The sequence below is a fragment of the Pleurodeles waltl genome, chromosome 4_1 (assembly GCF_031143425.1).
Source record: "Pleurodeles waltl isolate 20211129_DDA chromosome 4_1, aPleWal1.hap1.20221129, whole genome shotgun sequence".
NCBI classification, from domain to species: domain Eukaryota; kingdom Metazoa; phylum Chordata; class Amphibia; order Caudata; family Salamandridae; genus Pleurodeles; species Pleurodeles waltl.
In genome coordinates, this window is record NC_090442.1 from 1,007,057,931 (window position 1) to 1,007,073,857 (window position 15,927).

At 42.0% G+C, this 15,927-nt stretch overlaps 1 protein-coding gene across 2 annotated transcripts in view; it reads left to right on the forward strand.

Moving 5' to 3' along the window:
• The first annotated feature begins 657 nt into the window (after positions 1–657).
• The window catches only part of ING3 (inhibitor of growth family member 3), a 172,553-nt gene continuing 157,283 nt past the window's right edge, over positions 658–15,927 (forward strand). For both annotated transcript variants that reach the window (XM_069229863.1, XM_069229862.1), the window contains exons 1-2: positions 658–825; positions 918–989. In XM_069229863.1, coding sequence (XP_069085964.1) covers positions 798–825; positions 918–989 — 100 coding nt within the window. In that variant the 5' untranslated portion in view covers positions 658–797. The remainder of the gene's footprint in view (positions 826–917; positions 990–15,927) is intronic.

Sequence of the window (15,927 nt, forward strand, 5' to 3'; positions counted from 1 at the left end):
AACATCCCATTTCATTGAAGGCAGGGAGTTATTTGAAGTTGATGATCAAAACTTATTTGACCTTCTCTCCCCAAACAGTTGTATAAAAGGGCCTTTCTTCTTGCAGCGCTGAAATTTGCTCCATCAAAGGCCAAAATATAACTTTCAAAAGTCTTGTACCACTGTTGCCATTTGATTCTAGGAGAATCAGGTTCAGGTAAGAATGATATTAGGAAGTTAATGTCGTGCATATTTCAAAATAAAAACAAAATTATTTCTTGAAGCCGTTCTGCTTAAGAAAGGAGATGCTGTCTTTGAGGAATAATGCTGAGGCTATTAACCCAGTGACCAACTTTCCAAAAAAACAGTGAAAAAAGCTTCTAAAATATGCCCCGAGTTGGATAAATTATCCTATAAAAGGGACTTTAATTTGAAGCATAAGTTCCGCATTATAGTTATGTTCTAACAAACTTTGTATCAAAATTGAAAAGTAACAAAGTATCCACTCTGCTTTGCTTTGTAGTCGTTTCATTCAGTTCGTAAATAATTTGAACACAGTAAGAACTTGGTATTCAATAAAGTTAAACCGTGTTGAATTGAGTGACGCCAGCACGTAGGGTACGCTTCTGCGAAGACCGGTCAAACACACTCCCCTTTCACTTCCTGGAAACCGACCAATCAAGAGCTGCGAAGTTTGCAGGCGGCTGCACAGTAAGTGCTGCGCGCGCCGTCAGGCAGAGATTCCTTTGCTGCTGGAGGTGACGCCATATTGGAAGCAATCAAACCGTGGCTATTGCTAAAGTCCTCTCGGAGCAAGGATGCTGTACCTAGAAGATTACCTGGAGAGTAAGTGAGGGTCCGGAGGGGAGGAGTGTGCGGGACACATGCAAAGACCAACGTCCCTGACTGCCATGTCTTATCTCTCTCCCTCTCTGCAGTGATCGAGCAGTTGCCCATGGATCTGCGCGACAGGTTCACGGAAATGAGGGAGATGGACTTGCAGGTTCAAAGTACGTGCTTCCTCCATACCAGCCGCAGCCAGACGTGCAACCCGGGGGAGGAGCTCAAGGGACTTAGAGTCCGCCTACTGCATGCGGAGACAATTGCTCCCATCACCCACAACACATTCTTTCTGTCACACTGCAGTACCATACTCTATCTGTGTTGACAGCAGCGCCCTTTTCCATAGTTCAGAGCAACTTCCTGCTTTGTAGCTTACAAAGGCTTTAAGCTATAGAAAAATACATTATAGAGCAGCATTTTGCTTTATGACTTGCATTAGAATCATGCTCCAATGAATGTATTTCACAGTTCCGTCATTTTCCCTTTACACTGCAACCACGGCCCTGCTTCATATCACGGAGCAATATCTTGCTGTATGACCCTGCTCCGTTTAACTGGCAGCAGGCCCATGATGCACTGTTTATGGCAACAGCCATTCTGCTTGGTACCGTACAGCAGAACTATGTTCTGTTTATGACGGCAGACCTCCATATCACAGCAGATGTATTCTCCCTGTAGATGACGACCGTCCCCCATACCAAGGAGAAACATTCTGTTGTGCACCTTACCACCGCTATGCGCTTGTGGATTGGCAGCTACGGGCATGCTTCATGTCTCAAAGCGGTATTCTGCTTTGGATGAGCAGCATGCTCAATTATCTGAGTAGGTACCCTTCTCCATATTATGAAAACGCGTCAGTCGTCTCACTGTAGTGGCAGTATTCCCGAGGCTCCATGCATCTGCGCCCAGTTTCACAGAGCATAGCTGACTCCACTGAGAATAAACATCTAGCTCCCTGAAGCGTACCAAGTTCTTGCACGCTGCTCTCTATAGGAGAATAGTACTCCGCTCCACTCACTGCACACTTTGTATCATTTCAGTGCCCTGCATGTAGCAGTTTACAGTTGTATATCATAGTGACAATGCACAAATATTATTTCCTCATCTGTTTTTCAAGTCCTTACTAATGAGACTTCCGCCTCCAACCTAGACTATCCAAAATAATAGAAAAAGCATACGTTTACTCCCCTCAGGAAGAGACCTTCCCATATAATACTAAGCTAGACTTGTTCCTACACGCTTCTTTGTGTTGTGCAATATCTCGACCCATGCCCCTTCTTCGTTTTGTGAGAAGGGCCGTGTCCCATATTCTTGTGCAATCCTTCATAAACTGCAGCACTGCACTTCGTGTGTCTTCATCTGCTCCATATCATCGAACAGCCCCTGCAAACGTGTCTGCATGTCTTTTTTTATTTTTTTATCAAGCACAATATCTTAAAGTCGGTCGCATCCACAAAGTTCTGCAAACTCTAGGCCATGTTGGCCCACACTCGGTTTATACAGAGCTGGCGTATCAGTTAGAGGATTTCAAAGCATACTTTCACTGCCTTCCATGATGCGTTTGTGGTTCAGAGTTCGTAGACCTTGTGGTAAGCCATGACGTACAGATTGTTCATTACACGTAAATGTCCTTCCCTTTAAATGATGATACTTTAATTTCGGCATTCTCATCTAAGTTCCGTTTTTTTTTTTGGGGGGGGGAGGGTAATGAAAACTCCTTTCTCTCTTAAATATATTGGGCATCTATCACATGCATTGAGCGTTTTATGTATTTAAGAAACCACGTAAACTAAGCCCTTTGTTGCAGTAACACTAAACTTTCTTCTTGCAACCACTTACTTAGTTATTGCAGAGATTACTTTTTATTATTGGATCCTTGTTTCATTACTTGGTGACACTGCTATTCACAGAGTGAGTGTGCTTTTTTGGAGTACAATCTCACTCATTGGGGTGAGCCTCGCATCCTGGTCTAAAGTGTCAATCTTTTTGTTTGAATAACGTACCTTGAAGTAGTATCTCACAAAATGTTCAGGCTGACATCCAGTTTTGAATGATATCTAAGCTATATCTTAGCTGCATGGGCTTAGTTGCTGACCACATATAAGTTGGTAATTGTCAGCATAATAACGTGTTTACATTAGGAGTTCCTTAATAGCTTGTGAATTATATTTGCAACCAGTGAGCTCCGAGGCATCCCTTATTTATAGCGTGAGTGAGAGTTTTGGCTGAGTCCTGTTGAATTAATTGTTTACAGGCCCACGAGGTAAACCTGTTAAGGAATTTTTAAGGACTGTTTCAGATGGCTATGTTAGTGGAGAGAATGGTAGAAGGGCCTGGTGATTTATGGTGTTTGGTTGTCAAAAGTCTGCAAGAAACAGAAGACAGGGATCGTGTTTTTGCGTAGTTCATGTGGTGAGATCAACCTGCAGTGTTGTTGACAAAAGCCTGTGTGGCATTCTTGTCTAAAGGGATAACATTCTTTGTGATTTGGAAGTTGAATTGACACAACTTCTTAGGTACATTGCTGGGAAAATTGAGTTTGATAAAGAATGTAGTTGACCCGATCACTTGGATCTAAAAGGTGCCTTATTAGGATTGGAGGATCTGTCTTTTGGGGAAAATGCAGAAGCAGAGGAGAGGCACTTATGGTACATATGATGAGAGCAGATATCTCTGGGTGTTGGTGGGGGACAAGATAAGAGGAGAGTATGTTCTTGGCCTAAGATTTTCTAAACGCCCCACAGGCGACGGCAGGGTTCCCACACTGCCAGTCATCCATACTCTTGCTATCATGGTTCAGACAAATAAAGAAAGCCCTTGCTGAATCAAGGTGAGAAAGCACACACCGTTTTTCAACATAGTGTAATTTTCGTTTAACGTGGAAAACGACTGAAGCTCTGCGCACCCTTCTGCACTGGTCAAGCTTGATCTCCAGCATATCTCTCTCTCTCCCCCTTGATAGAGTGGCTGGATGTAGGCCAAGGATAACACGTTTTTACTGTCCCGTTTTCAGCTCTTTGCATTGTGGATGATTGCAAGCAGATCCGGACCTTTTCCTTTAGGTGAAAACAGCACCACTTTCACTGTGCGTTCAGTTGCACCACTCTGTTTCTTTACTCCAGTTAAATTCTCGGCTCTTCTCACCAGCCCATTCTCCTCACCCAGCTAAAGAGCCACCAGTAGACCCCCCCCCCCCCGCCCTAAACAGCAGTGGCAAGCCTGGGCCGCAGAGTCTTAGTTGACACCACTGCCAGGACTCCAAGCTCTCCCTGAACATTTCTTTTCGGGTTATCAAACTACTTTCATTTGCTCCTCCAGTGTCACCATGTTGTCTGATGCTCTTATTTGATTCTTTTCCTCTTACTTTCATGGCAGTCATAGCCATGGAACTTTCCAGGACTTTACCATGCTGCCTACTCGGGGCTTGGAGTGTGCCCAAGAGAGCTTTTCTTTTTTCCATATACCTTTCACTATAGCTGCCACGGAAGACATTTTCTGCAGGTAAATAAAGCACAGAAGGCCCTGTTCCCCCCCCCCCCCCCCCCCCACCAGACAACTGAACATCATACAGGTCCTTTCCAGCAAAGCTGTCCTTACCACTTTTAGAAGACCTTACCTTGGGAACAAATAAATAATTATTCTCCATTTTGTTTTCCAGTCATAATTGCTCAGCAGAAGAAGAAAAACAGGCTTTACCATACTGGGTTTGAACTACACGAGCTGCCCCTCTTATTGCTGCGCATCGCAGCAGAAACTGGGGTTGCCATGAGGAGTCCAGGGGTGGCGTCAGAACTTCCAATGGGCTGTTTAAAGCAGTCCCCACTGCTTTCTGTGGCCAGGAAGCCTGCCTCCTTCCGTCCACCTCGAATGAGCTGTTCCTCCTACTAGTCCTTGTCTGGTCCCACCCACCTTTAGTGTGGTTCTCCTAAAAGTTACGCTCAGTCATTGTTTAGCAACAGCCCCCCAGCAGGCCACACTTAATCAAATGCTCCTCCACTGCCCCCACCTCTCACACATAAGGACTGCCGTTGAAGAGATTGTAGCTGAAGAGATTGTAGCCTTTGGCCCCATCATCTGTCGCACAGATGCATATTTCTGATACCATGCACAAAGAGAGCCAAGACAGACTTCGCTCAGTATGTTGCCTTGACCCAGCACTGATCTGCCAACTAGTAGCCATCACACTGTTGGGGCACAGTTCAGTAGCACAGACAGCCAGTGAACACACCAGGTGGCACACATGAGGCTAAGAAAGGGAGCTCGCTCAGAATCTCCACAGATGTGTGGCCATTTCGGCTCCAAACCAACTGCACCATTATCCTTTGTACATCTTTAAAGGTTCTGTAGTCATAAGCAGAGTTAGTGACTCACTAAGTGTTTTTTTTTTTTCCCCCTTCTGTTTTATGGAACCGAGGTTGTATGGAATTGTAGTCTTATGCATACTAAAGAATATCCACATGTTGCTTTATAGTTTTTGGTGCTAGGAAGTGCATTGGTATTAAGACCTCCGAACCCACACAGCGCCACTGTGTATCACAAGATATCTACTGCCTTCACATGTCCCATTGAGGAACTGATATCTGACAATGTGCACACAGTGAGCTGAAAGTCCCTGCTGAAAGAAGGTTTCCAGCTCGTTGTGTCGAGGCTCTGCACAGCCAACATTCAGCTGGTGTTATACAAACTCCCCAGGACTTCAGTAGCCTATGCAGTTTTTTTTTATAATTTTTTTATTTTTTAGGAATGGCTTCTGCTCGGACAGTATGGAGTACTTCGTTCCTGCTCTCCACTCTCCCCATGTTTGGCCAGAGGATGATGAACTCATAGCCGCAACCCCCTCCTCACACAGTAGACTTCATTTGGCAGGTCTGGAGTTTGCAAAAGTTCTAAGGGTGGATCTACAATAAAACACAAACGTGCAATAAAAATGAGGGCATAAACCCTGTTTATTGGTTTGAGATTTGGTTAGCGAAATGAGGTGAGCAAGGGTTTTCGTTTTTCTTTCTTGTAGGCATTATGTGCTGCTAGAGGGTAGTACTTGGTAGTTCTTCTGGAGATAGGAAGTATCACATGGGCGGGGTATCCAGTATGTGGGCCAGGTTATTGCCATGCAAGATTTTGGGGTAGTTGTGGAGATGAGAGACTACTTTTGAAAGAATCAGAGGTTCTTGAGGAAGCGTAAATGGCTTTGGTGGTGTTGGAAATTGCAACATAGATATTGATATTGCTGGAAATTAAGGGGGAAAAGGTAGTCTAATTTTTTTTATTTATTTTTTTATTTTAAATCTTTACTAGAATGCGTGAAATGAAATGGTATTTGGATAGATGGATGTTTTGGAATTTTAATTTGAAAGGGTTGCTTTGTGAATGATAGGCAGGGACCTGTCTTAGTTGTGTTGGTGGATGATAATGTAGCTATCGGAGAGGAACTCTTGAAAATTGGGTTTGATGTGGAGACCAGAAAAGTGGAAGTGAACAAGAGGGTATCTCTTTTCACCTAATCTTGTTTCCTCATTTGTGTGTTTTTATGTTTTTGTTTGTTTTTTTTATAACCTTTTGCTCTTTTCATTACATTGAAACGTAATAAACATTTGAGGTCAGTAGGTTCTTCTACTCCGTTTGCTCTGGGCTATGATCTAACTAATGCGTTCAGAGCATTGTATTGTGGCAGGTGTTTTATAAATCTCTGCATGGCAGTACCACTCGCACCCAACACTAGTGTCTTGTCAGTTTCTTAAATGTGAACCAAAGATTAAAGCTTAAGTTTGAGACCCATCTAAAGTAGGTTAATCTTGCTACGGGTTGTACAAAACACATTTACTTCCTGCTCAATAAATAAAAATTCAATAAAACAATGGAGGCTCCTTTTTTTCAGTTTAGATCATTTTTGTATGTTCAGCTGATGGAATGGCAATACCAGTTTCTCATTTTCATGAGTTATTCGTGTTTTTAAACTTGCAATCCTGTTCCTACAAATGTAATGTTGCCATGTATGTAACAGAAAGCTCTTGTGCATCTGCAAAGAGTCACTACATTTTCCAGTTTCAGAAAGTGTTAATACACTCAATACATCAAGCCTCAGGCTATTAGCCATATTAAGTCCTCCACCACCTGTTACAGATCATAGTAGACACACTCTTCAGGCAATCAAATGCCTGGACCACAGAAGCCAGACTCCTGCAGCTAACTTAAACGTGGTATGCATGTAGTGGGATGGCAAGAACACAATGGGATTATTTTGAAAGTGTTGCCACAAAACATTTGAGGTTCATCCATGATACACTAATGTGCTTTCATCAATTTCTGTACCCCAATCAAGAATCTTTCTTGAAGGATGCTGTGGCATAAAATAAACCTGTTAATTTCCCTTGCCCTATGTGAAGGATGGTAGCAACAATTAATATGCAGGAAAAACAACTCCTTCCAGTGGTGTCGGTGGACAAAAGTCTTGCGTGGCTTTGGAAAACTGCAATCCACACTTTCAGGTTTTTTGGAAAGCCATGTGCTTTCCTCCAATGATTTTGATAAGCTTGCAAACCAATTTGTCACTCCTTGCTGTTTCTAGTTTTGTTGGGGCAGTGCCTAAAGCTCATTCCTAATCTGTGAGGCAGTGGCTGCTGCCCTCGTGACCCACATTTAGTCATTTACCTTACTAATATCTGAGACATGTATGAAGGATGGGTGTATGTGAGATTAATCGTTTCATAGGCCTTGTGTTGAACAGAACTTTCTTTTTTGTAGAGCTGTTGATGTTCAAGTTGGACCTCCTGGTCCACTTCTACACCCTTACAGTCATTGAAGAATGGATACCTGATGGAACGTTTACAGCTTTTTCCCTTTGTCCAGTATTTGTTCCCCTGCCCCCGGTGGAGATTGCTACCATCCCCCTTTCTGATGTTTCCACCTCTCATTGCAACGGGAGAAGATGGAGCTCTCAGTTGGACTCCATTACACATTGAGCAGTCAAAACACTTCTGATTGCTTGCTTGAGGCCAAATTATGCAAGCAAGGACCATATGCTCCTCTAGGATCGGAAAAACCTGTAAACATTTGAATGTCGCTGACAGTCTTGTTAGCTCTGACATCCTCCCCTGACTTCCAGAGGGTTATAAGAGCCGGACGTGTCAGCCACTACTTGGTTTACCTGCGTTGTCTTCTACGAGACTTGCTCAACAGTGTAGGAGGAAGGCAATAAGCACAGGGCACAGTCCCGCTCATGGATTGCTGTCTTCTGCCAGAATTGGCCCAAATCTTGGATAACCTGGTGAGTAGGGGATTTACATCGTTGTAAAAGAACATACTTGATCATTCCAGGAGTTGTGGGCTCAACCCTCACCCCAAAAAACCTGTTACGAAGTACATGTAGGAGGACAGCTTTCAAAAGAAAGTAGGCCTGGGGTCCTTTGAGCTACTTATTTATGCTGGAGTGGGTGAGGAAGGATATGCCAATATGTTAAAGAGAGGGATTAATTGGAAGGAGGTGAGTGTTGTGGCCTTGTGGATTGGACCGGGTGATATGAGGGGCGAATGAGCGAAAATGGAAAACGTGTATGGGGTGTGGGCCCAGCCGAGATGGATTGCAGATACGCAGGTCATGAAGTGTGGTAAACCAAGGATGAAAGCATTTCTGGTCTATGCGGCCCTCTCATTTAGTTCTGTAGTTCAGTAGAATCACAACAAATGTGCTTTCTCCCTCAGGTCAACTGGGGGAATTGTGTAGGTAGAATTTTCATTTAGAGATAGAGGGGAGCGCCTCCAAGCCTGTCCTTATCTCCATCTCCAGAGTCTTGTTACCTAGGTTTAATGCTTTTGCCAAAGCTAGGCCGGGCTCTTCCAGCATTAGTGACCCCAGGCCATTTCTCACCATGATCACCTGACTAGCATTGCTCGGGTTACAGGAGACTGCTTTGTCTGCGCCCTTATTTCTGATCTTTGCATGTTCTATTGGTTTTAGGCACTACATCTTCAAGGATCTCTCCAGCACCGAAGCATTGCCTTACTCTCTCTAAATGCTGGTTGCCTGATTCATTATTGTTGCTTGCTTGTCATCTCTTTAATTAGTTTGGTGATTGGTTGGAAGGGCTTCTTTTGAAGCCATTTACTGCTGCCCTTCATTGTAATTAATGGGTCCTCCTATTTCTCAAATTTAATAACCACATTTCCGGTGTTTTTTCATTATTCTTCCTAGTATTGTCCAATAGTGTCCTCTAGTTAAGCCCTCTTATTCAGCCCATTGCTCTCCTTACTTCTCTGATGACCTGCGCCTTGGTTTTGCTACTTGGCCTCTTAGGTTCATTGTCTTTCATTATCCACCTCCTAATTGTAGTTGCTGTGTTCTAGAACCATACTTCAATACAAGAGCCCACAAAAGATGTATGTTGAGCTTGAACAATCCTTCCATTATTTCCTCAACTTTTCCTAACTTGTGCCAAATCACAGTACACTCTACTTCTGTTTGAACTATGTTACCCTTTAAGGCATAGTTTAGAATGTTTCAAAATTGTATGTTTTATTGTTGTTTGAATGTGGAATTCCATGTCCAGTAGGTTGGTTCCCAGCTGGCTATGGATGACCACAGCTGGGTATTGCGCTATGGGATAAAGTATATCTCCCTCAAATAAAGGTTCCTGGCTGCTCTTTCACAACATTTTATGGTGATAAAGATGGGAATCGATCCCACCTGCAAATAGCACATTAGACTAACAATTGGTACAGTGGTTCCTTGAGTGCAAGTACCTCGTTTGGAGATGGGGTCTTGTAAAATGTATGCAGTGAATGCATGGGCTGTGCCAGAGGAGTCCTAGACCGCACATGTGTTTGCAAGACTGTAAATTTGTTAGTGAGTGGAAATATTTTGGTATCTTGATATTTATTTATTGTTTTACTAAGGTTTGTCCATTGCTTTCATGTAATATCCTTTTGCATTCCTTATGTTTCCCAGTTGTCTCGTGCTCCTCTATTCTCATTTTGTGAGACTACTCTTCAGTATCGAATGGAAGAAGATATGTCATGCTTTTAAGGCACAGTTTAGAATGGTTCAGAATTCTATTCTCACATTGTTTTTGAGTGTGGAATTCCATTTCCAGTAAACTAATTCCTGGCTGGCTGGCTGGCATGCTTGATCGCTACTACGGAATAGAGATCATGCTCGATATGCACTATGAAATCAAGTGTATCTTCTTATAGAGCTACCCAATTTCTTCCTTAAAACAAACAGCTGATACCGGATTTGAGGTTTTTAGCAACAATACACGTTAAAGAGTGCACACTTCACGTTTTACTTCTTGCGTGGAGATCCAGTAGTTTGCAGTGCCCCCACCCTATCAAACCATGTGACTTCAATGAGGGAAAGTATCTGTTTCATACAGTATAAATGTGGTTCATTTGTGATTGTGAATAGGTCATGTGTTTTTAAAAATAAAATTGACACTACCAGGTAGACCTTTGTCTTCCTCACTGCAGTTACTTGCAAAATTTGTCATATCGTGAGAGCAATTAAAATTGATGTTTTAAGTACCACAAAATATGTGATAAAGAATACTGAATGTGATAAGGCTATTAATATTCTCAGAGGAGTACCAAGAACATACAGTGACGGAAGGCAGCAGATTGTGAGTGTCTTATGTTAGTCTGAGGTGACATGTCTTTTTGTATTTTCTGTATGGGAGGTCTCTGTCAAGGGTGAACACAAGTGACTTTGCATTGTCAGTCAGCTGGAGGTGAATCAAGCTGGAATCATGTCAGACAGCCAATGCCTGAGTCTGATGGCCACCAAGAGTCATTCAGGTTTCTTCAGATTGAGTTTCAGGTTTGTGTTTAAAATCTATTCTAGATGAGCACGAGGCAGCATTCGAAGCACTAAATGTCATTGCTTATGTAGGTCTTCAAATAGAGCGGAGTGTGTTCACTGCTTTGAAGTATCTTTATCCTGTTTTCCACGAGTAAGGGCCCAAGTATTTCGATGTAGTGCTTGAAATGAACCCTGTAGTATTCTGTAGGAGAATTGAAGTTTCTGGGTATTTTGAGGACCCAATCTGCATGAGTGGGTTGTTGACAAACTGTGAGGTGAACCTTTGCAGGACTGTCGCAGAGGCCCTTATGAATTTTTAAGGTGTATATGTGAGCTTGATTTTCGACTGTTTCAAAGGATGCAGAGAGCTGGATGAGGATTACGCTGTAAGGGTTGTTTCTGTAATTGAATAGAAGGGCATCATTGGCTACTGGATGCACTGTCTCCGTGCTTCAACGCTGTCTGGTGCCAAATTGGTAGCTTGAAAAATATTTTTCTTGCTGTTATTTTTTAACTCTGAGTACGATAATCATTATTTATTGGTTAGTAAAAATTATGCATTATACACACTTATGAAAGTGTGAGAGTATATGCATAAGATCGCATGTAACAGCAAAGCAAAGATCTATTAAAATCTGAGAGTGTAATTAGATTATCCTTCCTTGAACCTTTAAAAAAAATGACAATAGTTGCTGAAAGACCATTCGTGTGTCTATTTATGCTATCTCCCTTAAGATCAAAGCTGCTCAGTGGAAGACCTTAAATGCACTACATAAAATTATGTTGTTTAAACCGATATTAACTGCATGGAATCCCTGCTTTTAGAACAAGCATTTTTCAATGCAACGGGTCTCGCATTTGCTCAAATTACAGCTATTAGCGTTGTAAAGAGAAAAAAAATGCAGCGTGATCGTGCTGCGTGGAAATTAAACAGATAAAGTAGTCCGGACCCCAGGCTGAAAACATTGAGCCTCGTATATTTTTAGTAATTTACCGGTGCTGTGTAGGTGGGCCAAACACCAGAAAAGGCATGACGTATGCATGCCTTTCACAAATGAAAGCAAGCGGATTTTAAAAGGCAAGCCCACGTACCAATGTAAATGACTGACGTGACATGGGCGTGGTTTGAAGCCCAAAGAGAGATTACAGAATGGACTGAGCGCTTTGTGCTCGCCCATAAAAAGGGTTCAAAGCAATCTTTTTTTTCTTTCTGGTAACAGATGTTCATTGGGAGGAAATATGAATCGTTTTTTTTAAATAGTGTCATAACCTGCATTGGTCTCGATGAGGTGTAAAAGACTTTGAACTGTCTAAATTCATAAATCGGATGCGAAAGCACTTAAAAAAAATAAATATATGCTAGTTGATTCATGTCCCTTTTATCAGCTGGGTTCTATATGCTGGAATTAAGAATCTGTTGTCAGCTTTTGCCGTAGTTGAACCAATTCACATTCTTATAGAATATTGCGCCTAAGGGTTTGGGTTAGTTGCTTGTTGGCTAGATAAGATTTGCCATATAGTTTCTATTACTACTGCTCTATATTCTTGATATACCATTATAGCTTCACAGAGGAAGCCAAGCAAGTCAAATCCTGCTTGATAGGACCAAATTCCAAACGAATTTGGTGTTACTTACAGCACTTGGGCAGGTTAAAGATTCACCTGTATGCAGAACACTGTATTACATTGGGTTAAGAAGGCCCTCGTTGGAACATGCTCCAGACCATAGGTTAACAATGGTAACAACGTTTTCCTTATGACCTTTTAATATTGTTTTTTTGAGTGTACTTTACTTAGTGACACTGTCTTTTTCACAGTGATAGGGAGAAGAACCTCTATGTTTGAACCAGGACCCAAAGTAGTTGTAGGACATGGTATAAGAAAGTGGTTTTACCTATATACCATTTCGCAATTAATCTAGGTTTTTGCCAAAGATACATATATTTGTTTCATTCATATTTGCCCAGAGCATATTGGAAGGATTGTACTGGGAAACGTAGACGCTCATTGCGAGTCCTAAGTGGAATAGAATGTCATCAGTATATTGTAGTGTTCGTTTAGATTTCCTGTCCTCAAGGCGGGTAGAATGGGTTGGTGGGGCAGACTCTTGCACTCACTAAGGTCTGCTATAAAAAGTAAACACTAGGGAAGGCAATGAATGGCCTTACGTAGGCCGTCTTTTTGTTGCAATGCTTTCTGAAATTTGAAATGTGATCGCTCTTCCCCTAACTTGACCCTGTCTTAGGTCAGTGTATGGACATTCAGTAGTTCGAGTGAATTGGTATGCTCCATTACCTTAATTTTCTTTCAACTAGTCCATGTTTCACCCAGCAACTGCTCTGTAACCAACAAATTAGAACGTGTTTTACCCGATATATTAGAAACTGTAAACACGCTAGCACCTGTCACACATGGGTTCTGAAACCCATCTGGTAGAAGGGAATAATCTCACTGTCTGATCCATACTTCCAGCTTTCTAAATCACTCCTTGCCAACATTTACTATCAACATCTTAAAGTTTGAGGGTTTTCAGTGGTCGTTTTTATATTAATAATGTAAGATTGACTCCAGGATCATTGAAGGATCAGAAATAGCAGTGAAACAAAGGGCTTAACCATGTTTCCCAAACTAAACAATCTAGGCTAAAAGTGCTGACAGTGATGCTGTTTGGCCCTGGAGCATTTGTTGACTTTGTCATTTACAAACTTTCTGACCACTTTAAGACAATTGAACAACCAGGCTCAAGTTTATATATCTGACATTAGGAGGAGAGGTTAGATTATTATTCAGTGCCTGACATCCTCTTAGTTGAGTGTGGGTATAATGTATATATGATCCATGCTGCTGATTCCACTGTGATTATCTAATTAGAAATGTGAATCCTGTCAAAGTTAATAAACCACCAGACCATCTGTGCTTTATTACAGTGACAAATTAGAAGTCAATTATTTTTTTCTCCATCAAAATTAGCTTTTTTGTGTGTTTATTATTGTGGCCACTTTGACAATTGTCTTTGACTTCAGTTCATCATGTTGTAAACGTCTTTGTGTCCCTAATGCTTACCTCGTTGCCAAGATCAATTACCAAGGTCTGTTTATTAGTGAAGGGCCATTGTACTGTGACCTTGCCAGCCATTTTTATTTCTTTCAGCTGGCCTTCCTCAGAGAAAGCTTAGTATTTATTCTGAAAGAGGACAGAAGTGGTATCTATGATTGAGAGATATATAGCTGCCTTAAACAATTGTTGTCATTTCTCAAAACCTTCTCCCCCAAGGAATGACTGTCTAATGCTGTGCAGACATTGTACCCCACTTTCCACATCAAATGTCAAAACGTCATGTAGGAGACAAGTGCTATTGTAAATGGTGATCATACGGAATTGTGGCAGCAACATTGGCAGCCCTTAACTATTTAAAAAGAGGCAGTGATAAAAAGTCGTAGTCAAGCACTGCAGACCTTTGAAATATGAGTGGCAGGGGATTGTGGTCTTCATGCCACCATTCATGGCTCTCAAATGTAAAGTATGTATAGTGTCTGAAAAGCATTCATTGTCCAGGTCTCTTTTTTTTTTTTTTTTTGTGTGTGTATGTATATAGGTAATCTCATTTCTTTTGTACTCTAAAGATAAATGATCTATTGTATACAGTCGCCATCTTTATAGGAGTACATCAGATATATAGTAAACTTATTCCTCTCCCCCTCCTTCTCTCCTTCTCTTTTTCCTGGAGACAGTAAATTACATGCTTCATCAGGAACAGAACGTCCATGCAAATGGATCTTGCATCATAAATCTGCTACCCTGTTCACTTTAAAATCAATTCTAGGAATAGGTTTGGGAACTGACTAGAGCTTTGTCCACCCACCCGCATCTCAGGCTTGTGTGTTCTCATTATTGGTCCTGATCGTACTGTTCCTTTCCTTGTTGTTAACATGAAAATCACAACATTTTGATATGTGGTGTTAGCCAGCTCAGGCCTAAGGCAGCTGTTAAAATCAAAGAGTTACTGATGGATATAACTGTATAACTTTGACAGATTAATAATACAGTAGCATAGCTTTCAATGTTTGCTCTTGTTAATAAAATATCCCACTCCTCAAAGGCCAAAATTGTTTTATAACACTGTACCTGCTGATTTAGTGTGAGGTAGCTCTGTTTTATAACACCTGAATGTTACTTTGTTTAGAATGTCATGCTCACAAGAAATATATTCAGACCTTTAGTAAAGCTTATTACTTTTTTATAACAAATTGTTCTAGTTTTGAAATAACAGATGTACAAACTATCATACCTCTTCCCGATTCCCTACATCAGATGCCGGATTTGACTAAACCAGTACAAAAACTACTCCCTCACCCAATAGAAGCTTCACTGCTGAGTCCAGAGTAAGTCTACCACGGACCCCCCCATATCTTGACCTGCTTACGCAGGCAGCCCCAAGCTCAGTAAATGGGTTCCTCCAGCTTGGGCCATCAGTCCATCACCAAGTACCAGTTTGCAATCCTGGGAGGGTGTATGGCGCTCCAATGCCCTGCTGTACCTTGTTTGGCAAGCAATGTGCTCATGCTCGCCAGTGTGCGTTCTCCTTGGGATCCCCTGCATAGCTCATTCGAGATTCCCAGCAGCGTCAGTTTAAGGTGGCTACTGGCCTTCTAAGTACTTCCATCAATATCTTGCCAGTGGTCAACCAGTTCTTGGCGATAATGTGTTATGACCACACCACATGGTAAAAGTTTGTGTCTGTAGCAGCACAACAGTTACACTGTGAAGTAGGTCTCCGCTTTCCGGTAATGTATCGGAATAAGGTATGTGCCATGCAGATAATGGAGCTGGAGGTGGGATGATATGGCGATCGCTCGGTGGGTGTGTGGGTTGGGGGGGCAGTTCTGCATCTCTTCAGTCTGTGTCATCCTAATGGATCTATTGAGACTTCCCATTTTTGTTTGAGGAGATCAAATTTATCAGAGGAGTTAATGACTAATGATTTGTGAAATATCTCCTTTGCCTAGGCAGTGACAAAGCAGCTCGGCCTTGAGCGGGTTATATCCAGGACGGTTAAGAAGTTCTTTCCAGTGGGAGTGGAGTGCTTGTCTCAGCTGCTTATATTTATGAAACTAGTGGAAAGTGAAAACTGTGTTTGCAGTTCTTGTAAGTTTTTTAAAGGATCTTCCCCTCCATATGTCACCCAAGTAGTTAATATAATTTCTGTCCCATTTCTGGAAGCCCTCCAGGCATGACACCTTGGCAAGTTGTCACCCCCCTCCACAAAGGAGTCTGTTGTGTAATTTGCTTTTCCCACCACAGTCCTTTTAGAACCA